The sequence below is a fragment of the Alligator mississippiensis genome, chromosome 16 (genome assembly GCF_030867095.1).
Source record: "Alligator mississippiensis isolate rAllMis1 chromosome 16, rAllMis1, whole genome shotgun sequence".
NCBI lineage: Eukaryota > Metazoa > Chordata > Crocodylia > Alligatoridae > Alligator > Alligator mississippiensis.
In genome coordinates, this window is record NC_081839.1 from 24,813,009 (window position 1) to 24,837,474 (window position 24,466).

The 24,466-nt window shown below is 42.8% G+C and overlaps 1 protein-coding gene across 4 annotated transcripts in view; it reads right to left on the reverse strand.

Moving 5' to 3' along the window:
- ARHGAP32 (Rho GTPase activating protein 32) overlaps window positions 1-24,466 on the reverse strand; it is a 470,146-nt gene that overhangs the window by 334,476 nt on the left and 111,204 nt on the right. For all 4 annotated transcript variants that reach the window (XM_059719723.1, XM_059719722.1, XM_059719720.1 and 1 more), the window contains exon 3: window positions 14,600-14,667. In XM_059719723.1, the coding sequence (XP_059575706.1) occupies window positions 14,600-14,667 (68 nt within the window). The remainder of the gene's footprint in view (window positions 1-14,599; window positions 14,668-24,466) is intronic.

Below are 24,466 nucleotides of genomic sequence, written 5' to 3' on the forward strand. Positions count from 1 at the left end.
CAGCTATAACCTATACCCCTGAAACATGGATAAAAAAGGAAATTTATGTTATACACAGTACAAAACAGCAAGGCTGTGAAACAGCAGAGAGCGGCAGACACTGAACAATTAGCACTTAACTGAGGATTTCACTTGAATTTTCAATTCCAACTGAAAATATGATTTTGGAAGGTAAAGAACAATCCTCGCTATCCCTGAAAAACAGACTTTAACAACATAAAACAACTATATGTCACCGACTTATTAAAAATGAGAATTATTTCTGTGAAAAAAGAACTGTTGCCTAAAATATTGTTTGTTCAAAAATATATATATTTTTACACAAAACTATCACAGCAAGACATTTGATTCTGATATAAAATTAACAACTAAATTCAATTAAATGGAACTAGAAGTTTTTGTTTTCGTTTTGTTCTTTTGACCAAAGTTTTTGGGCGTTCTTTGTTTTTTTCCTTTTCTGCCCCTTTTTGGATTGTCTAGTACGAAAAAAGGAAGGAAAAGGAAAGGGGAAAAAAATTTCCATTTCAAACTCTTCATTTTAGGGAAAACCTGAACATTTCACACCACCAACAATATAACCTAGGATTATAACAAAGTTTTTATTTTTGTTGAAAAACCCTCCAGAAGCATGTGTACCCATCACGGCATCAGACCATTAAAACGCAAATCAGCAGTGAGTCTGGGAAACAAAGATGGAAAAATTGCAAAGTTAGCATTGTTTTCAAGGCCCAAGATCTGGAATACGGCATACGCACAGGCCAATGAGTATAGGTACATGTGCATACAGAAGTGGGAAGCAGGCAAAATTGAACTCATTAAGAAACCAAGAGCTGAAGCTAGGGAAAAAACAGCATGTTTATACTAAACTCCAAGCACCCTGGTATTCATAAGAGTGGCCCTCCGAAATAGCTCAGAGATCAGAGATCAATAAATATTCACAAGAACTCAGCTTCTTATAGCACTGGGTCCTTCATTTTTCAAGGCTCCTGATGCTTGAGCGCCTGAACTTCCATCACTGAAAAGACAGGAAAGCTCCATAGGTGAAATGGAAACAGCCCCCTCTAGACCAATAGGTTATTCCTGATTAAATTTCATCAGTTTAATGAGCATGAAGGATGTAAAAACCAGCAATTAAGGAGGAAATGCACCCAGCCTCTCTTATCTCTACAAGGTACCATTTAAAAATACACACAAATCCACAGGTAGCGTTAAACAAACTAGGAAAATTTATTTGTAACATTTCCGCAGTAATTGGAACTAAGTGGAGATTTCATGGCTACAAAAAGAACGAGACTTCGCTTCATGCCCCGATTTCTGCAGCTCAATTTGGTGCGGTTCTTTTTTGTTCTTTTTTCTTTTTTTATTAGCGCAGGCCTCCAGAATGCAATTACTTGCAGTCTTGTTTATCGAGTTAAAGATAAAACAGGATATTTTAAATTTTTTAATTTTTGTAATGTTTCTAAAGCTCACGCGGGACTGTGCAAGAAAGGACCCTGGTAGGTGACAAGCGGAGAAACACCCAACAGGGAGGTTCTGTTGTTGCCTGTATGTCGTAGCTGTCTTTGCTGTCACATGAAAGAAAACCGGTCTTGTACAGCACTGTGAAAAACAACACGCCTTATCAACAGTCTGAAATCAAAGACTCGTGAACAGTACTTGCGTGTAGGCTACTACTGAACAAATTAGATTAGACTGGAGAGTTGCAGTTAAAGAGACAAATAAAAAATAAGCCCCTGTTTGTTGTTTATAAGCCCAGTAACATCCTACATATGGGAAAACAGCATTCGCCCATTAGCCAAGTCACTGGTTAAGCTGACCTCTCTCTCTTGGCTCAGACTTGCTTTCATTATTGGCTAAACTGGGCTGTTGGCATAAAATCAAGCTATTTTCCAATTCTTCACAAAACAAAGTTAGCTGATGTAACCTGGTAAAATGATGCATTTTCTTCAAAAGTACTATCCCCACCTAACCTCAGGCCTTTAGCTTTAGACTCGTGATTTCTGGGGCACAGGGGGCTGAGGTTCCTGGGTTATCACATCTGTCATCTATTCGGTGCCCACCAGTGCTCTCACAGGTGCCAAAGCCTATGAAAGGATGTTCAAGACAAACAGGGAAGAACACAACAGTGGCCTCTGATCTCTACAGATAATAAAGTTGAGTCCTGCCTGATCTTAAAATGAGGAAAATAATTTCACAATATAAATATTAATTTTTATTGCGAGTGTTTAAGAGCCTCAACTGATATCAAAGTCCTACTCTCCAGAAACACCTGAAGAGAAGCCAGTGCCCTGAAGAACGGACAGCCTGCTTTGATAAATGAAGTGACTTTCTCGAGGTCACACGGTAGATTTTTGTTCTGGTTGAGACTAAAACCCATTTCTCCCAACTGCTGATCCAGTACCCTGGCCACTGGAATATGCTGCCCTTACAACCACCCCCCCAAAAAACGTTTTTTTTAAACCGCAGCAAAAACATCCATGGCGTCAGAGAGGAAAACAGACATTTTTGTCTCTGGCTGAAGGCAAACACGTAGCAAAGTGAAGGTTTTCTTCTGTCTAATTATGTAATGCTAAAATGAGCCAGACAGGAAACTCAGTGTTTTCTAAAAATTTCCAAATGCTAACAAACCAAACAAGGGACAAGCAGATAGTTCCTCCCTGACCGTCATGAAAGAATGTGTGCCCAGCCCAAGCCGAGTATTACTTAACATGCACGGGATGAAAGACTCTGTATCATCATATAAGCACATGTCTTTCTGCACTGAAGTGCAGGTGCTGAAAAGCAATTTTGTCCGAGAGTTGAATACAAAATGAATGCAAATGCTAAGTGGAGTACAGGTAAACTCTCCTTTAAAACCAGAATCAAAAGTACCTAAAATGCAGGCTTGCAGCAGCAGGTACACCATTTAGTTCAACCACAACCGCACAGAATTGAGACTCAGCTCGTCCCTACACGTATGTATGACACAGATACAACTTCTGGGCAGCCAGGGCCCACTCAGTGTGGGACACAGACCTTGCACCCGCACACTGCAGGAGATGCTCGCGCCCCTTCCTTCCCCCCCAACTCCTTCGTTAGACGTGCAGCCCTGCCTCCCCCTGCCACCATGCACGCAACGCCTCTACTCTCCTCCCAACTGAGCAGAGTTGTCCACGGCATAGGAAACCTGGCTCCTTCCTCTATCCAGTATGCAGCTTCCTCAGTTTGCCCCCCTCCCACCACACCGCCTTACCCCCAGAAGCAGGGGCAGGAGCCAGAAGTCAAAAAAGGGTGAGGGGAGCCTGGAGACCCCAGCTGCCACGGCTGCAAGAGCAATGGGTAGAGTGGTGGCCAGGTCGGGGCCCAAGGACCACATGTTGACCCCTCACAGCACATTATGGGCTGCCAGTTGGACAGCTGTGCCTTGAAATCACAATGGGTATACAAGGCTTTGACAAAGTAACCTACACTAAGTCTTCAGTTGTGACTTGAGAGTTGAGGCAGTTCAACTACCAAGTATATGAAGGCATTATAGAGCCAGGAACCTGGAGCAGACACCCCTTCAAGAGCTCTGGGCTGAATCTGCTCAACGCCAGCAGTTGCTATATGCATATAAGAGGTGGAGCATGCACAGTCCAGCCCTTGTGCTACTTCCCCCTGCACAGTGAGTTAAAGCTATAACCATCCCAAACCAGACGTTTTCTCTCTGGATTACAATGGCAGCTATAACCGCTTTCTACTTGTGTGTTGCGTCTACCATTTCATCTGAAAATCTCTGGGGCCTTTCTTTCATGCTTGTAAGGCTGCCTCTGTCACATCCTGTTGGCATGAAATAGCAGTGGTTTTCCTTTGTCAGCAGCATATGAAATGAAGTCAGCATTCTCTTTATCTAACCAGCTGCTGATGGGATCATGAACAGAGCTGAGAAGCGGCAATCGTGTCTAGGATGCTACTAGTCAGAGTCTGCCCTAAATCCTAAACAGAGAAGAAAATGGAAAAGGCAATCCAGGCAAAAAGGACTGAAAGAACACTGCCTTCACCCCAAAAACACATACATATAAGAACAGTCCTTTTCAGCTATAGCTTGGGAGCCTCTTTATACTCCCTTACACAAAATGCAACAGGACAGGCATAAGTTGGTCCTACGTTCACATTCTAAATGGCAAAACCCCCTTTTTAATATCTCTTGTATTTGTCAAATATTTATGGAGTCACAAGTGAGATAAATTACTGTGTACATGCTTGGTCTTATGCAGCTACAGGCTACGCATGTATACTTGAGAGCAAGCAAACAGGCTTTATCATGAATAGTGGTGCATATTCAGGAACACTACATGAGACTCCAATAAAGTCATTCTTCCACGAAAAAAAATGGTTGGCTATTTTTAAAGTCCTGCGAAAAACTTTAAGACTTAAAATGTTTTGGGACTTGAATTTCTAATTTCTAAACTGGAAAAGAGATTCACCACAATCCTTAGCCTACTTCCATAAAATAAAGAAATAAGAGGTCCAGACTCTAACAACTGCTATACAGTAGGTGGGTGAATCATAAACACTGGCACATAGAAAGCTGTAATGTTGTATAAAGATGTTATCATAATCCATTTTTTCATATGTACATATTTTTCAAAAGAGACTTTATATTTGTCAACACAAGAAAAAATTTGAGAATCCTCTTTGAATATAAATATTTCAATAGCTCAAAGATAATAAAAACAAAAAACCGATTAATTGCGACTGCTGCAGCATGGTAATTACCACGCTCCAGCAGACTCCGGCATCCCTGTGCAGAAAAATGGCAGCAGGGGCACTTTAAAGCTCATTTGGAGCGCTCCCCCACCCCACTCCCAGACCATGTGTATAAAAGCCCTAAGATTTTAATTTATACATCAACATTTACTGCCTTGCACAAATGAAAAGGACTGATTGGACAACATGAACTGAAATGATGAAGAAAGCATATTTTCCTTTCGTAGCTGATTTAGAGAACTAAGCACAATTATTACAGGTAGGCAGTGACACTGCTCAGAAGGGCTGAACATACATACAAGTGATCACACTGGAATCTAAAGTACCATGGTTATCCTCTTAAACAATGCAGGGGGGTGGTTACGGTTTCTCTAATTTCATGGCATGGTCACCCTCCACAAATGCTGAATATTTATCGATCACAAGCTGGTTTGTAAAGTGCTTTGAAAACGTATGACGCTTTATTGTTTAAGTACGTACATGCTACAATCACAGAACAAAACAATGTCAAAAACTCACAGGGGACAAGCTCCTCAAGGGGAAGAACTAAGTGGGGTCTAAGCATGTGAAATTAGCTGAATTTTTCTGTTTCCCACTTCTGAGCAGTACATTCTTTCTTTCAAGAGAAAACCTACCCACTACCCCATCAGATGTGCAATCTTAGTACCAGGCATCCTATTACAGATACACACACACTTCTGAAGGTAGCAAATAAGAAACCTAGACCTGAATAGGCATTCCACTGACTGCAGTCTCACTAAGGAAGATGTGTCAACTACATTTTAGAAAGTTTTGTATTGTCCATCACGCACGGAAGCCTATCGATTGTAAAACAAAAGCATACCTTGCACAGAGCTGTTTTACAGTCTACCACCCTAATGATTTCTAAAGCTACGTTCAGACAGTCAAGAAGCCCTAGACTTAATCGATTCAATCTTCACAGGTTAGTTTAAGCTGCGTAGATTAAACCAATAAGTAAGTGAGCAGACCTTCACTTTTGATTCCAGAAATGCAGCTACGTGCCTGCAGTGGCCCAGGCCAGAAGCCAGGGAGCCACTAGAGCACACCTCCCTGCTCTGCTGGAGCAGACAGCTTGAATCTGGAGGGGATTTGGGACACATGTTCAATAAACCAATATAACCTAAATCAGTTAAGTCTGATACTACATCCACCCAGGTTTATCTTAAAGTGGTTTCAACCATTTTGAAAGCAGTTTCTGTGCACCGAACTGTTGTGTTACAGATTTGAACTGCTTTCCAATCATTTATATCAGTTTATGTGTCATTTCTGTCCCTAGCCTAAAAAAAAAGAGGTATTCAGTAGCAAAGAAAGGTAAAGCAATGGTCTGTACAGTGTAGTCACTCATTTTGCTAGCCAGAGCCATAACCACCACAAACTTACAGGCTTCAGAGGGGATGGACATATGAAACCCACTTTCAAAAGGCAAAAAAGAAGAGCACACACAACACAACCCTGGAAACACGCAGCTTACTAGATCTGGTGTATAATTTTAGCCAAGGAAAAAATAAACAAAACAAGAAGAGCAATAAAGTGATATAAGTTACACTGGCACAGGTATTGTATGCCTGCAGTTATCCTGGAATAACCACTAGACTTGGGGCAAACAGGCTCTTCACAGCTCCCACCCATCAAATGGCAAACTGTTGTAATAATGCCTACTAAGGCAGCTACCACAGAATAACTGGTAGCCTGTCTGCTGCATGTCCGAATGTTATGTACATCAGTGTACAAAATCAATATAAAATTACACCAGCATTAGCATACTATATATCCAGGCCTTGAATCTCACTTGGAAATCTTCTAGAAGATCAGCTTTCCTTTCAAATATCACACCAAAGCTTACTTATTTATTAATTTATTTTACAAATTAAATCAAGATCAAGAGGCCTTTCCATAATCTTAAATTGGTGAAGAAACGCTTGATTGAAAACATGTTATTTATAGTTCAAACAGGAAAATTCATAGCCAATTTAATTCTTATTCACTTAGTGCCAACATTTGAGAACTAGTAAACTGGGTATCCAATTATTGCTCATATTGTTCAAGGCAGTCCATCTAAATGAAGATTATGAAAATGAAATGGACATTTAACTCCCTTTTAAATGGGGAAATGACAATGTTCAAAGTAACAATTACCTACAGAAAATATGTTTTAAAGATATAAGCAGTCGTTACTACAAAGAGGTTTTTAACCAAGACTTAAAGAAAATGTTCTCTGGCTATTGACTGCTTTTGCTATTCTAGACTCTCTCTCCTACCAGTGCTGGAACTGGAAAGCATCTAGGGCTTCACAGTTTGGACAGAACACAACCCCCGCCGGGAAGAAGACAACTGGGGCATGCTGGGAATCCAAACTTGAGGAAAAATTTATCTAAATGTAACTGGGTAAGACTGGGAGTGTTCATATTTGAAGACCTGCTACTTCTGTCTTTAGTTGTTTTCCTTATCGCTTCTATTGCAAGCAGGTCACTATGGCCTGCTAGTGCATACGTGATGAAAAGACCCTTATTTAATAAAGATACTAAACTAATGTTTTTGAAAAATGCCTCTATATAAATTATAAATGAACCAAATTCTGACCTTAGCAAATGCTTCCTGTCTACACTGCAAGTGCATGACTATCTTCTGGGGCAGTGGTTTTCAACCTGGTTTTTATTTTCAGACCCCTAAGTTTTGAATGGAGGTGAGGACCCCTTTGGATATTTCAAATGGAGGTGCAGACCCCTTTGGATTGTAAGTGCGGGTATTAGTCACCTACTTTTGACTGATCTAAGTCATTTTTGTGGATCCCTTAGACATAGTCTGCAGATGCCCAGAGGTCCACGGACCACGGGTTGAAAACCACTGGCATCTAGGGGGGTGGAATCAGACCTTATACTGCCGAGAGTTAAAGGATTCTTCTTTAAATTAAGTCGCCCAACTGAGTTTACAGAGCGGGAAGTCCTGATTTCTCTCTCACACATCAGTAGGAATTTCTGAATAGCAGTAGAGCATGAAACGTGACAATGGCAGCCACAAATCTGTTACAATAATAAAGCCTTTAAAGATTTGCTTACCAAGTCGTTATCCATTTAAAAGACCCTATTTAAAGGTGTCTTGTTAGGGGAACTGACAGAGGAAAAAAGGACTAGAACGCAGGTGTTTTAGCAGGAGCCATGAAGGAGGAATTGTCAAGAATTGTTGCTGTTATTCCCATCTTTGTTCGGAGAGGTAATTAGCCATGTTATTCAGAAGTCAGACAGGAGGCAGGGTAGAGATGCACCTTATCTCCATGCCTCTGATTCAGCTACTCTGTATGGTGTACAGTTATCCAGCCTTAACCTCTACCCAGCCTTTATCTTTGATCAAAGGAAAAACCACCTCAAAAAAAAAAAAAAAAGAGGAGTGAAATTCATCTTTAAGCAGAGGGGCAATACAAGGACTACATAAAATGAATACTTTAAAACAGTGCATACATGGGATGCAAACAGTGCATAGGTCTTATGCCAGCCCAGTGCTGGTCTGGTGGGTGAAACCTAGTGTACAGCGGGAAGAAAACCCAAGTGTCATTTTATCACTTGACCCAAGTGTCACTTAGGGAAGAAGGAGGACCCAAGTAACTATAGACCTGTAAGGCTCACCTCAGTTCTCGGGAAGATCTTGGAGAGGATCATCAAGGATTACATCTGTGGGGGGCCTGCAGGGGAGATCATGCTCAGGGGCAACCAGCATGGGTTCATCAAAGGCAGGTCCTGCCTGACCAACCTGATTGCCTTTTATAACCAAGTAACTAAATCCCTAGATGACGGTGTCACTGTGGACATAGTCTTTCTAGACTTTAAGAAGGCCTTTGACACTGTCTCTCACCCCATCCTCATCAATAAATTAAGCAACTGTGGCATTGATGCCTACACAGTTGGATGGGTAAAAATTTGGCTGATGCGGTGCACCCAGAGAGTAGTAGTGGACGGGTTGTACTCAACCCGGCGGGATGTGAACAGTGCAGTAACCCAGGGCTCGGTCCTCAGGCCCACACTGTTTAACATCTTCATCAGCAACTTGGACGAGGGGGTGGAAAGTACGCTGTCCAAGGTTGCTGATGACACTAAGATGTGGGGCGAGGTGGACACACTTGAAGGAAGAGAGAGGCTGCAAATAGATATAGACAGACTACAAAAGTGGGCAGATGAGAATAGGATGGGCTTCAACGTAGACAAATGCAGGATGCTGCACCTTGGGAGAAGGAATCCACAGCATACATACAGGCTGGGGAGTTCCCTTCTTGAAAGCACAGAGGCAGAAAGGGAGCTTGGAGTCATTATCAACTCCAAGATGAACATGAGCCACCAATGCCAGACCACAGCCAGCAAGGCCAGCCATACCTTGTCATGCATCCAAAGGTGCATCTCAAGCTGGTCCAGAGAGGTGATGCTCCCCCTCTATGCGACTTTGGTCAGGCCGCAGTTGGGAGTACTGCGTCCAGTACTGGGCGCCGCACTTCAAAAGGGATGTGGCCAGCCTGGAGAGGGTTCAGAGGAGGGCCACCCACTTGGTGAGAGGGCAGCAGGACAGGCCCTACGAGGAGAGACTGAAGGACCTGAACCTGTTCAGCCTCAGCAAGAGGAGGCTGAGGGGGGACCTGGTGGCTGCCTACAAACTCATCAGGGGAGATCAACAGCAAATAGGCAGAGCTCTTTTCTCCCCAGCACCACCTGGGGTCACAAGGAACAATGGTCATAAGCTGGAGAAGAATAGGTTTAGGTTAGAGATCAGAAGGCAATATTTTACAGTAGGGTGACCAAAATCTGGAACCAGCTTCCCAGGGAAGTGGTCCTCACCCCTACCTTGGGCAAATGCAAAAGGAGGTTGGACGATCACCTGTCTGGGGTTTTGTGAACCAGCATTCATTCCTGCCTGTGGCAGGGGGTCAGGATAGATGATCTGTTCAGATCCCTCCTGACCCTAGCTACTATGAAACCATGAAGAACTAACCTACTCAGTATTCCTCACCCAACCACTCACAAATCATGAGTCAGGTCTCAAATAGTCACTAGGCTGCTTTAAAATTGAGTTTAAAAATAATAAAATAAATGTTGGGCTCTATTTTGTCTTCTGCCTCCCAAGACTTTTTGGCTGCATTTCTCTGCAATTACCTTTTTTCTTCTTTTTAAATGTAAACCAAAATCTTCACCTAGTCACATGAGGTCAGCAGCTGCAGCTTTGAAGAAGAATAGAAACAAATGGCATGAGAGTTACCAACACTACTCGTTTCTCTTGCCTAAACTTTAACCTACTGGTTCAGCAGAAAAGATAACAAACCAACCTGGTAGTCTATTTGTGAACTGTCATAACATTTAGCTTTTCTACTCTTGGGAGGTTGGGGGTGGGAATAAAGGCTGGCAGTGAAATAAAGATGCCCTGTATTTAAACCAAACAATGCTCAGAGAAAGGATGCTGGGCCATGGTCTTCTCTCACTAACTTCATCATTGGCAACCCCTCACAGTTGAGGATGATTGTCTTCCATGACTGCTTTATCTGTGCGTCCTTCAGCATAAGAACAGAGTAACCTTGCTGCTTTAAAATCTAAAGCATCCCCCAATTTACAAAATTGGCCACAGCTACCTTTTTATGTTTACACCATCCAGAAATGTAAACTTGACTTATCAAACAATGTCAGATTTCTTTAGGAACAACCCAGCACGTACTAGGAAAAAAACCAAAACAGTTAGAGGAGATTCAGGCTAAAGCAGTTGCTATGGTTAATGGTTTTTAGGAACTTGTGTTTCCAAAGGCAGGGGACCAAAAGAAGACAGAAGAGAGAGGGAATACAAGGCTTTTCTCACTAAGTCAGCTTTCAGGTATCCAACCGAAGGCAAAAAAAAAGAAAAGAAAAGAAAACCATCATTACCAAGGTGATGAGGGTTAAAGGGGATATTAATGAAAGAGCAAAAGCTAATTTATTTTTCCTTCTGCCCCTAGTAGATCAGGAACATGCAAGGAGCTGACAGTTAACCTTCATCAAAAAATATGTGATGGAAAATCCACATCTGGCACATCCCAGTTTGTGCAGTGTTCAGCTGAACTCTGGGCAGAACAAGCAACACATTTTAAATGAGCACAAGTCACCCAGATGGCACCCCTGTGCTCTCCTGGCAGCAGAATTTACTAGTGGCTGTTCAACTTAAGAGCGCAAGTAGATTTAAGATTCTTATTTTATCCTGCCAGACTAAAGGTCTGGGGCAGAGGGCAGACACACACCCATCTTTTCTCCACACAAGAGGCACTAACTAGTACAGTGCTTTGAGTTACAGGACTATAACTAATTCAGAAGGCCCCCACACAAAACAGAAAAGACTTTGCACCCTCCTAATTAATTCTGATTAGCTCCAACTTCTTCACTACTCTTATTATTGTTCCTATCTTCTTACATAAATCTTCTGCACTATTCGAGAGACTAATGTCTAAGTATCTCCAAGTGCTCTGCAAACATTTACAGTTCAGATGTCATATATAATTATGTAGGAACTGAAATAAGCTGGCATCACATGAGGACCACTAGAGGTGCACTGATACATTGATCCATATTGTATTGGCACCGATAAAAGGAAAATTGACATTATTGGCAAATGGCTTTTTTTGGCTGATGTGGTTGCTAATGTCAGCAATAAATGCTGCATGTACACACGCAGCCACAGCATGCATGTGGTCAGGAGTGCATCCTGGCAGCTTGGAGAGAAGCGTCTGGCCAGTAAGTCTGTGGGGGGAAGGGGTGTGGAGGGGGGAAGGGGTGGTGCTGGGGGGTGGGGGTAGCAGATCGAGGCCCCTCCAGTGAAGGAGGGAGTGGGGCTGGGGCAAGGACTGAGGCAGAGGCAGGTGCTGCCCAGCTGGGGTAGGGCAGGGTGCAGGACAGAGCTGTGCAAACCCCCAGGGGAGGCATGCAGGGCATGTGCCCCCTCCGATCTGTGCAAGGGACAAGGGCAGGCTGCCACTGCAGGCTGTGGTTGGGACTGCTCCAAGCCTCTTCCCAGCAGCTGCGGTCGGGGCTGGCGGCAGCGGCACTGGGGAGAGGACTACGGGGGGGGGTTACAGCCACCCCAAAATTCGCCATAGCCTCCCTCTCAGCACCTCCGCCACCTGCCCCACCCAGCCCAAGCGCAGTCACCAGGAAGAGGCTGGAGCAGCCCCAGCCTCAAGCCTGTAATGGGCAGCCCACCCTCATCCCGTGCATACATTGGGGGGGGCACATGCCTCCCTTTGGGGGTGCATGCAGTGGCGAGAGCAGCACCCCCCCATCCCTGCGCTCCCTGAATGAGCCACTGGTTCCATCCCACACCCCACCCCACTCCAGCTGTCCCTGCCTCACTCCTTCCCTCATAGCAGGGGCCTCAATTTCCCCCCTCCCCACCCCTCATCCCTCGCTCTTTCCCCCCCAACAGACTTACCAGCTGGATGCTGCTCTCCAAGCTGCCAGGCTGCATTTTGGCAATCGGATCGGTATCAGCCAATATGGCTGGTAAATAATCGGCCATTAGTATCGATCAAAACCAAGATTTATTGGTGTACCCCCAAGGACCACTGCTTCTTACTAGAAGGAATGAGAACTAAAATACATCACAGCATCTGAAGAGATTTTCCTTTCCCTCACATGGTAGGAATTCTCCTCAAATAATTGGAGGAGAACTTGATGCCTAATCTCCACTATTACGACAAGCTGTGAAACCCGGGGTGGCTGCACAACTATTATAATGTCTTTCTCCCCATTTAACATATAGCTAAAAAAGAGAGAGAGAAGTAGCATGTCTAAGGTTATGTGATTAATCCATTTTGAACAAATTCAGCTTCCAGTTCCATGCACTAAGCAGAAAGCCCGATTACCTCCTTGCCAGGTTTTACTGCTGTTCCGCTCTCAGTAATATAATCACGTTAATCCCAATCATGATGGAAATGTGTTTCTTACTGGAGGGCAGGTATGTCTTCATACTTCTGAGCTATATATGTAACCCAAGCTGACAAGTAATAACAGGAAGGGAAAAAAAAGAGTGGGTTTTTAATTACATAGCTGGGGATTTTGAGTCTCTTTTTTTTCCCCTGTCATCAGAGGACACAGTGTTCACCTTAAATAGGTTAAATTTGCTCTTCATGAGTATTCCCATTGCTAAAATTTGCAGGACAATTAGGAAAGCTTACAATACTACTACTTTTATGATAAGCTAAGTTAAGCAATGAATGGAAACAATGCTACTTCTACTTCTATATGCAACATGCTATAAATCACAGGGTCATGGAGCTGAATAAGAGAAAACCTGGAATGAGAGCCAAAAGATCAAAGTAAGTTGACTGATATGAAATACTGACAGGCTAACAAGAAAGGCTGCATTCAAGGATATTCACTTATGCGTGATTCATCCCTTCTTCTTCCATGGAGGGAAACCATATGAGGCATATTTGGCAATGATAGCAGGTAAGGGTGCCAAAAGAGTGGAACGGTTACTCTATATCATTTCCTTCTCCCTGGCAGCCCTCAAGAGTTGAGGAAGCAGCTTTCAATATACGATCTTCTCAAGAGGCAGCACCTCTCTGCACCTATACGTTTATCTTGGAGTGCCAAAGTATCTCTGAAAACTGATGATCTTGTCTGACTTTCTGCACAGCATAAGCTAATGATTTCCACATCAGGTCCATAACTTCTGATCCAGGAGCTGCTGCTAACGAGATGTCTATCTTGAAGTAATGCTGTGGTTTTGGAGAATCCATCTTATTTCTGGTTAAGTTTTTCCAACACTTACTGACTGTCACCGTTAAACATGCACCTCATTTATAGCTGGAATTTGTCCACTTCCAGTATTTAGCATGCGATTCTCTTTATATCTTTATCTACCAACTTAAAGTGCTCTCTTAATACAAAATCTCTCTCATGCAAGTACTTAGCAGGCAGGACAGTGATTAAATATCTTCTTAACCTTCTCCTGGATCAACTAAATCAGGGGTGTCCAACCTTTTTGAATGTGGGGCTGGGTTGTGAACTTTTTATCAACCAGTGGGCCGGCGAGCCATATTTAAAGACCGCACAGGAAGCAGTATCGCATTACCCTCCCCCCCCCCCCCCCCGAAATGAAAGTATAGTGTTTACTTCTGTTTCCCGTCGCAGCACTACGGGCCTCAGAAAACATCTCGGAGGGTCGCGTGCCAGCCCACGGGCCGTATGTTGGACAAGCCTGAACTAAACAGACTGAGGTTTTTAAGTGTCTCATTGTAAGACAGGTTTTCCAAACCGTTGTTGCTCTTATCAGGGGCTTCCCACATACATGATATCCTACGTATGATCAACCCTCCTAATAGGTTTTTTCCCCTTTTTAAATAGAAATGCTACTGGTGGCTGGTTAGCCAGAGCACATAACTCTTTAGACATTCACTTTTCTCCTTATCTAGAGCTTAAAAATGTACCGAAGGGGTAAACTTTCACTTAAAATGTTCTGGAAGGAGTTTGCCGTTTTCAAATCAATACTTCTCATTTTTCACCCAATGATCTCATGAAAATGGAAATTTGAATTATCCTTAGCAATTAATCTTACCAGTCCTATTTTGCCAATTTTAGAAAGTGTTTTAGCCCCAAGTTTCAACCAACTGAAGCAGCAGCTTGTTATTTCTCAGAGAAATTAGAGAAGCATTTACTGATTTAATAGTTAGACAAGAATGTGTGGCTCTGAATACAAAGAAAAAATGATACTATAGTTAAAAAAATAAGACATGAACAAAAAGACATTGCGGTGAGAAAATTCCAGGCACATGCTATTAAGCTGAATGAAATGCAAGTTACAGTCGCCATGAAAATTAAAGAAGCCAAGTTGTTTGTTTGCCAGAGTTACTCACTTATGTTGATCTTGAAAGAAAAGTCTGTATTTGATGCTGGAGAAGTCCAGTTTTTCTTGGGACTGGGTCTGTTTAGTATAAGAATAAAACATTGGAAAACTGAAAACCAAACCTTTTTGGAAGAGTCTTATAAAAACAGCAGAAATATTCTCAATTTCAGTATTATTTGATTGGTTGGCTGGTTTTGTCTGTTGTTTTTTTTGGGGGGGGGGGGAGGGGGTTGGGGGGGATTTTTTTTGGTTAATCATCCTACAAAATGTAGTTGCTAATATGACACTTGTTCTAACAAGAATGCATGAAAAATAACATTTTTTGTTACTCTATATTTTTACAGCAGCATTCCATAAAATATATTATTTCCTACTCATGGAAGAATTGTCTAGGTAGGATTCAATACATTGTACAGAATACATTGCATTTGGTTTCCATACACAAGATCAGGAATTTCCAAATGAACGAAAAAAGAAAAGGCAACTTTGCTGTAAGATCTCTTTTCAGAAATCTTACAGAAATGTAAGATTATGCAATATGTACATTCAGATAAGGCCTTCAAAATACATTATTCCTCAATAACACATTCAGATAAGGCCTTCAAAATACATTATTCCTTTACTGTAGCATTATTCACTACTTGAAGGGCAAAGATGATAAATATACCAACAATAACAAAATGTTTATACAAAAAAAAAGGTTCAATTGTATTCCTAAGAGACTGTAATCTTGTCTTGCATAGTGATCTTGGAGACCTCTGGTCTTGAGTAACGCAGTATCAGGGTACAGGTTTCCCTCGCTTTATGCAGGGTCTGTATGTGCAAATTCGCTCTTATGTGATGACCCCTTTTATATAAAAAAATTGTTATATGCAAGGTAAATTCACTCGTATGAGATCGGCGTGGTGGGAGCCTGCAGTCAAGCTGCTTTGTGCAGTGCACTGTGGGAGTGTCACGCACCAAAATATAGTCTCTTGTGTGGATCTGTGCTCCTCATTGGTGGTCCGTGACACGTGTTTATGTAGCTGCCGTCCTCATTACAATAGTGCCCTGTCTGCTGTTGGTGAGTACCGAAATTGTCTTGTAAAAGTGGTAGAAATGGGCCTGGGGGTCAGTACAGCCGAGGTCTTGGGACGTATCCCTGCTTGTTACATTGTGAAGTGGGTTCCCTTTATATGGATTCGAGTTATGTGCCGTTTTGTAGGAATGCATGTACAGCACAAAATGAGGGAAACCTGTACCCCAAATGCTTTGTGGACACCATTACATCATCACTCCAGTGCCCCCTCTAAGTAGGTGCCCCACTCACCCACCCCTAGTTACATTACTAGCAGATGAATAGCACTAGACCTGCTTTTCAGATAAGGTAATAGTGGCAAAGTCAGAGGCAGTCAGGAAGCGTTCTTCTAACCACTGGACTACATTTTCTCACTAATTAAGTTTCATGATGGATTAGTTAAATCCTCTACTTGCTACTTTGGGTGTGCATGCATGAATCAGACTCCTTAGTTTCACTTTCAAAAGCAGTAAAACATGTTAAGATTTTTTTTTTTTTAAGTGACTCAGGTCCAAAAATTTACCTAAGTGTTAAACTGGACCCTGTAATACTCTCTCAGTGTGTATTCATTCACACACACACACTTTAAATACATAAATCTGGAAGGTATTGGTCAAGCTAAAGAAATTCGCTTACTCAGGGAACAACTTGAGTTCACTTTGAGCCTGTCTACATACTTCAACCCACCAGCTCCAACTCAATACAAGCCATGCAAGGAGAGGTAGTTAGCCATCTTAGTCTGAAGTCAGACAGAAGACAAGGCAGAGTTGCATCTTGTAGATTAACCATGTCTGAGATGCATAACAATCTCTGAATTAGTTAGTCTATAAGGTACAGCTGCATTGCCACCAACCATATAGACCAGGGCGGGCAATTATTTCGGGTGGAGGGCCACTTACTGAGTTTTGGCAAGCCATCGAGGGCCGCATGATAGGCAGGCAGGGGCAACTAAATATTATTTTTTTAAATTTTTAGGGGCCCTGTGGGCCAGATAGAATGGCCTGGCGGGCCGCATCCAGCCCGCGGGCCACATTTTGCCCACCCCTGATGCAGACAGTCCTACGAGCGCTGACCTCTCAAAGCAGCTCTCAGCTGCCACTACAATATCTTTATGAACGAGTACAAATTGGAAAATTAAATGTTCTGATAAAGAAAAACAATAAAGAGCCTATATACACGAAAATATTTTCCATCACACATCACCAGCTGCTCACAGAAGGAGTCATTATTATTGGAAACAATATGCTATTTCATGCCTTTCTCAGGACTTAAAACTATCACACAGCCAAAGAAAGGGTGGCTGAAGCATGCATACTCTGCCCTCGCTTATCCTTTAAGACGTAAAAATTCAGTATTAAAATCAAATTTAAACAACATCAAACGCTCAGCTGAATATTACGGAACAAGGGTTTAAAGCATCACATTTCCATTCACTTTAACAGGGAGCATCTTCCCAGGAGAAATTACTTCATCTTCCTTAATCTGGTTCGTGATATTCCCATTTTGTTATGTCAACATTAGTCAAAATGGCTGGTGCACTAGGCTGACTCCTGCATGCTGATGAATACAAAAAACTAGAAGTGGGTCACAACGGTGGAGATAGAAACGGGATCCGCCCATAATGTCTCCTCCTTGTTTAGACACCACAGTAAGGCCAACTTCCATTTCATTATGATCTATGCACCTCCAACCATGTATCCTGCACGCTGTTCAGCATCAAATATATTTTTTTAAACATAGCAGCCCCTGATTTGAAATCCCTCATTTCCAGAATGGGCGGTATTCAATTTAAGGCCCTTCAGGCCAAGTTTGATGAGGTGTTGAACACTCACTGACTTCAGTAAGAGATATAGCAGTCACTTTTCTCAACGGCTCCTGCCTCCCCAAAACTTAAACCAGAACTGGATTGGTACCACACTCTTGCAGGTATTTGCCGTATAGTACTCTACACTAAATAACAACTTATCCATTACTGCTATATTCTACTTACATTGTCAAGCACCTAAAACAGGAGGGAATGGGCAGTCCTATAACCTCCTATTCATTGACATTACTCTGAGTTAACAACTGTATTCATTCATTTGGAATGATTCTGCATGACAGGAACAAAAGGGGACATGGCTGGTATCTTTGGTACCGGTATTAAAGGACATGCATTTAAAACGGGGTGACCATTCTAATAAGGAAGGTTTCCTTCCTCTGAAGCATTTTTGTCTTCTCTGTGACAGCGTAATGCAGCTTACCCTCTATCCTCAGCAGTTCTATTTTTATAAATATGACTCACCTTAGAACTGCTTCTGAGTCACTGTTGTTCTTCCACCTTCTCGATAACAAAAAAAGTAGTGAAATAAAATGGAAATAATGGTCCATTCCTAACATTCATCCCAGAACGTTGGAAAATGGGCGTTTTAAAGAGCATTCAGTGATTTGATCAGAAGCAGGCAGGGAGAGAAGAAGCCGCAGGCCCCAATAACCTCTCCTTGCGACTTTTCTGTTGCCCCATCTATCATATTGGTGCAATACATAGGAAACTGGAAAAGCCAAATCCTGATCTACATGCATTCCAGCAGTTTCAGAGGCATCTCCAAAGGTGAGGCAAGTAGAACAGCTATTTCTTTTACTGTGGTCTCAAAAGTGGTTTTTTTTTTTTATTGCTGCCTTTTTATTGAAGACATTCTCTTATAAGAAAAAAGACGGCAAGAAAGGCAGTGAAGCTTGGCGGGAGACCTGGAGAGACATGTCCCAAGAGAGCTCCCATGTAAAGTCTGGAAAATGCAACATCTAATCTACTTTGGGACTCTGTGGACTGTGAAGGATACAAGTATTTTGCAGATGGTGATCCTGATATGAAGGATGACTAAAAACCTCTCCAGATTCAGTCTTCCTAGTATACCTAAAAGGAGGGGAAGAGAACAAAGCTCCCTTGCCTCTCCACTCACATTACTCTCATTTAGGTACCTCCTAGCTGCCTCTTCTCTCTCTTCTTGAATCTAAGAAAAGAAGGGCCCCCCGCTACACATTGTATTTATGCCATGATTAACAATCAGCTGATTGTTGGCCCGACAGGGACTGTAACGTGGCTGGTTCCAGACCGCTGTGCTGTCCTCCGGTGGAGCTAACTATCAGCTGGTTGTCAGCACCTGGCTTTCAATTTGTTGATATGGGGGGAGCCCAAGTATGGCACAATTCAGATCTCATCCCCAACCTCAAAATCATGCGTTCTGCCAGCACGGTCTTTATCTAGTCGGCTGCTGATTGTTGGGTTCTGGGATCAGATCCCGTCATGCCCTTCAATAAACATCTGTCAGTGGTCTGAGATTTCCTTGCTTTGCCAGGGGAAACTGTTCTCAAGTCTGCCTCATCATGGGACTAAAGGGAGTTGAACTATTTTTCATCAGCACTTTCCCCGCACTGTTTACCTATTAGCTATAAAAATTACGTTGATTTTTTGCGCTATAGGAGGGAACAGAAAACCAATGCACACAGGAGCTTTGCTGCAGTGAAACGAGTTGTAGACACTGCGTGCTCAGGGCCCGAGGGACGGATGATCAAGTCCGAGTTCCCCTTCCAGGAGGCTGAGAGTGAAGCTACAAGCAAGGACTGGGGCTAACGTTGAGAACCTCCAGGCATTAAAATATTTGGGGGACGAATTTTGTTTCTATCCAACGCTAATCATTTTCTCTTTGTCCCCCTAATTATATTTTGTTTGGCAAAGAAAAAAAGATAAATACTCAATTTGGTGGTGGTGACTTTCCCCACTAGTAATAATTGTTCTTGATTGTACACAGTAGACAATTCTCTTCTCACGTGCTCAGTGATGCCTTAGCTATTCTACTTAATTACTAACCATAAAAAGCAGTCAAGTAATACTAGGCCTTTGCAAACCAAATGACATTTTATTCAAGTCTCATTTTTCTTTTGGGTTCTATTCATAATTATGCATCTGTTTCCCTGCAGCCATCTTATTCATTCTCACACTCCCTCAAATAACAGAGTTCCAAGCCTATACTTTATCTTTGCAAAACCCAGTGCATGACCTGTATCAACACACGCAGGGTAGGACCTTTCTGTTCCCTCTCGCAATGCTGCATTCGGTCCTCCACCGCAATTTTATACATTTAACATATACAGAATCTAATGGGGGCGGTAATCAGGGTCAACTTGGATTTGAGTAAATACAGTTGCCATTATAATTGTAAACATCCGTAAAGGGAGCCTAATGTGGACAGCTCATGATAGTCACCATATACAGAACAAAACTTAAGTCATATGCACCTTGTTCATAAGGGCAGGGCTGCCCAGCAGTTCCTTTCTCTCCCCCCACTCCACTTTGTGGAAAAAGGGCAGATGAAGAAATACTCTCAAATCACTAGACTAGGAGTGTCCCAAGGCATGGGAAAGTCATTTAATTAAACCTCATGCCATACTTCCTCTGATGGCTCAAGGACCACAACAGATAACATGCCCTATCTACATTTGATTTTAGCAGGCAAGCCCTGGGAAAGAGAATTGACTCTGCCTTTCTTCACTTAAACACTAATTTTGCTCTGCTGCCTAATTAGACTATGCTAACTAATCTGCTCCATTGCTTGTAGCGAAAGGAATGCAGCAAATGTAAAGTTTGGGGCTCAAAAAGCTACAAATGATTCCCTTTTACAAGGAACCGTCTTCTTGCCCCCAGCTTGCTCATCAGATGCTCATGTCCAGGACTACGCCTTCTATAAAAACGAGGCTGCTTCTTTATGAGCTACAAACAGCCAGGAGAGGTGGTAAGGAGGCAGAAGAAATACAAAGGGCAAAAAATCAGGGCACAACCATGCAAACCTTTACTCACAAAACTCATCCCAGTGATTCAATTGGAATCATTCTCAGGAGAAATACTTTTCAGAATTAGGCCCATGACCGATATTTAAATCAAGCATGGGATATTTAGTAGCTCTGGTCCGGGAATGACTTAGACAGATGCTTAAAACATAAGAATTGCCATTTACTGGGTCAAACCATAGGTCCATCTTGCCCAGTATACTGTGCCGCACTGTGGCAGAGAGCAGATGTTGAAAAGGAGAGTGAACTAGGCTTTTTCCACTGTCCATCTCTCCCTTGCAGCCTCCAGCATTTAAGGTCTAGCAAACTCTGATTCACAGGCTGTACCCCTAACTCCCATGCTCAATAGCTACTGATGCTCCTTTCCTCCGAGAATTTGTCCAGTCCCTTTTTCAATCTGGCTAAACTGTCAGCTTCCACAACATCTGGGGGCAATGACTTCCACACTCCATTTACATGCTGCGTGAAAAATAATTTGCTAGTTTTAAACTAACTACCTAATAGTTTCATTTTATGCCTACTGCTTGTATTGCGAGACAGTATGTAACAAATCTGTTTACTTTCTCTTTGCCATTTAAGCATTGGAGTACTCTCCTATCAAGTGCAGTGAAACTACCCCAAGTTAAGCATAGGCTTGGCAGGATTAGGACATGGATTTATGTTTCCCACCAGCTTGGGAGGATTTGATTAGTTTTAGCAATTCTACTGTAAAAATGCTGCACCGTGCACCAGTTTCTCCACCAGTCCCCCCTAAACCAGGGGTGGCTAACCTGAGGCATGGGCGCCATAAGTGTCACAGGCCGCCTCTCCGTGGCACGTGGCAGACTGGGGAGGAGACAGGGGCAGCACAATGGCAGGTACAGCAGAGAGGAGAAAGCAGATCATCAGATCAGGAGGGGAAATGGACTGGAGTGGTACCCAAGGAGGGTGCAGAGCTAATTTGTGGCATGCCTGACAAAAAGGTTGGCCCTCATTGCTCTAAACCAGGGGTGGGCAATTATTTTGGGCAGAGGACCGCTTACTGAGTTTTGGCAAGCCATCGAGGACCAGATAAATATTAATTTTCTAAATTTTTACGGGCCCCGCAGGCCAGATAGAATGGCCTGGCAGGCCGCATCCGGCCCCTGGGCCACATTTTGCCCACCCATGCTCTAAACGATGGTTGACAAATAAGCAAATAATAATTGCCTGATCTGACTTTTTTTTCCCAAAACTTGGCAGCAGAGATGTTATGTGCAGTTAGACTACAAACTATCCCTCAATGGAAGCAGAAGACACCAAGGACAACAAAGGTCTGATTTTCAGTGGTTTTTAAACTCGCATGACTATCATTTAAGATTGGAAAAAAGTCCTTTTAAATGCCTACGTAATGCCCTATTAGATTTTCTTCACTTGTAAAATAGTCTCTTCATTTCCAATCTTCCCAACTAAAGATAAATAGGTACATTTTGGACCCAGTACATTTTCATGACATCTTTGTAAAGCTAGAATAGAAAAACACTTTTTTTTTTTTTAACCACACAGGAACAGGGAGGTTATCATTTCTCAAAACTTTAATTTAAAGAAAAGATCATTTGTCTATCTAAAGCCAAGTATCCTTCAAAATTTGAAATACAAATCAGGGATCATGATCTAATTAACTACTTCCCTGGGATCTTAAAGAACAGAAACAATTTGCAAGCAGTGGTAGCACGACTGAGTGAAAATCAACCTAGTACAGAACAATCAAGGCCCCACAGACCCATTCAGGACCCTCGTGGAAGGCATAAATTAGGCTTAATTGGTATGCAAGGTCTCCTTCAGGAAGATGAACTGCATTGCTTTTAAATACCTTCCTTTAGCATTACAGCACGTTGCTCCATATGCTGGCCAGATCCAGGATTGAAAAACACTTCCTGGGGAAAAAAAGGGAGGCTTCTTTGAACTGCAGCATGACTCTGAAAAACAAGTGCATGTGAATGGCACCTTGCTGCTGCAAGCTCATCACTATCCAGCATCAGATCGGCCTGCTTTAGTGACAAAAACAAGTCAGAGCCTTTTTAGTCATCTTGTGCATCAAAAGGACTGCAAGCGCGGCTTCAATTTAAGCCCACTGAGAACTGTGTGGCAGTGGGGTGACTGCACGAGGATTTTAAATGCAAGAAGTCTGGCTTGGTCCACAGAACCTTTATTATTGCTGAGCGCACAAGCTGGACAGGAAGCCTGCTTTTCAAGGCTGCCATTTGCACAAGGGGAAAAAAAAAGATCATTTGGGGAGTTTGGAGGGGCCGCAGGGGGGGTGGTACTTGCACACTGGGCACATTACATACAGACATGTAGTTTGCGTAAGGGATTTACAGGTAGAAATATTATTTGGGAAATAAATGTTACACCCAGAGAAGCATGCAGGTATTATTTAAATCAGCATAACTGCAACTGATAAGTTGTTGGATAGTAGAATCCAGTTTGGCTCCAGGTCACCGGTGTTCACCTCTTCTTCTTATGCATTACAAGTAGTCCAAAACTCAATAGCATTTGGAATCATTTTCAAAAAGTATAAGGTTGCTCTTGCTGTAATGAATATTACAAAACATGATGGGCGCCAACCATCAATGCTGCCTCTGCTAACAAACCCAACACTGTGAGTATCACAGTTAACCGGGAGGAGAGCTAACTGGATTCTCCTGACTCGCTAAGGCAAGCAGTTCATTAGCCCTCTCAGATCGGATAGACAGAGGAGGGTTTCTTGGGAGAAAGGATATGGGCTGGGCAGGGTTTGGAAGAAGCAGCGATGCTCGAGGAAGTGGGCACAAGCCAAGCCTACTTGCAGGCCAAGCCCTATGAGGAGAGACTAGGGCACCTGGACCTCTTCAGCCTCCGCAAGAGAAGGTTGAGAGGCGACCCTGTGGCTGCCTATAAGTTCATCACGGGGGCACAGGAGGGAATGGGTGAGGCTTTACTCACCAAGGTGCCCCTGGGGGTTACAAGAAATAATGGCCATAAGCTAGCAGAGAGCAGATTTAGACTGGACGTTAGGAAGAACTTCTTCACAGTTCGAATGGCCAAGGTCTGGAACGGGCTCCCAAGGAAGGTGGTGCTCTCCCCTACCCTGGGGGTCTTCAAGAGAAGGTTAGATAGGCATCTAGCTGGGGTCATCTAGACCCAGCACTCGTTCCTGCCTATGCAGGGGGTCGGACTCAATGATCTATTGAGGTCCCTTCCGACCCTAACATCTATGAAGCCAGGTTTTATGTCAATAAGGCCAAACCCCAAGGAAGGAAGGAAACTTAGACTCACTTGATAAGAAGACCTGCATTTAGGAGGAAGATGCTGATAAAGGAGATTCACTTCTATTCAATAAAATGCTTGCATATGGAAGATGTTAATTTTGTGTTTAAATTTTGAGAAAGACAGAGTACAGAGACCACAAACCACTACCTAGAATCTCAGGTTATACAAGGCACTTAAAGCATCAAAAATATACAAATTACCATATTATCTTGCATAAAAGAAACACTGTTTTTAAGGAACCAGCTGCTGGGAACTGAGGTTTGCATTATAAGTGAGGAAACATGGTAACAGCGGTGGCCACCAAGTGAAAGCAATTCTGCACCCATGCCACAGAGAACAGAATAATGAGCAGGCTCAGCTCCCTACCTGCTACTTCTCAGTTACTTACTGCAAAGAAAGATCTTTTTTTTTGTCTTTATTCTGCCTTTCAAAAAACAGGTACGTATCTTATCCCCAGAGCATACTGTATTCAGAAAAATTTGGTACATGTGGACCCATCACAGAATTCAGTGCAGAATGCTAAAAACAGGAGGATTGGTAATAATTTCTTTTTTCAATTTTGACATGGAAACCATCTGATTTGCCATCCACAGAAAATAGGCCCATCGCAACACAAAGGAACAATATTAATAAACCGCCAGTGCCTGGCTTTGAAAAACAGCAGCCTGGGGAAGCAGAAGCACCTTCAAATAGCTTTCAGGTCCAACCAAGCAAGCAAAATAATTT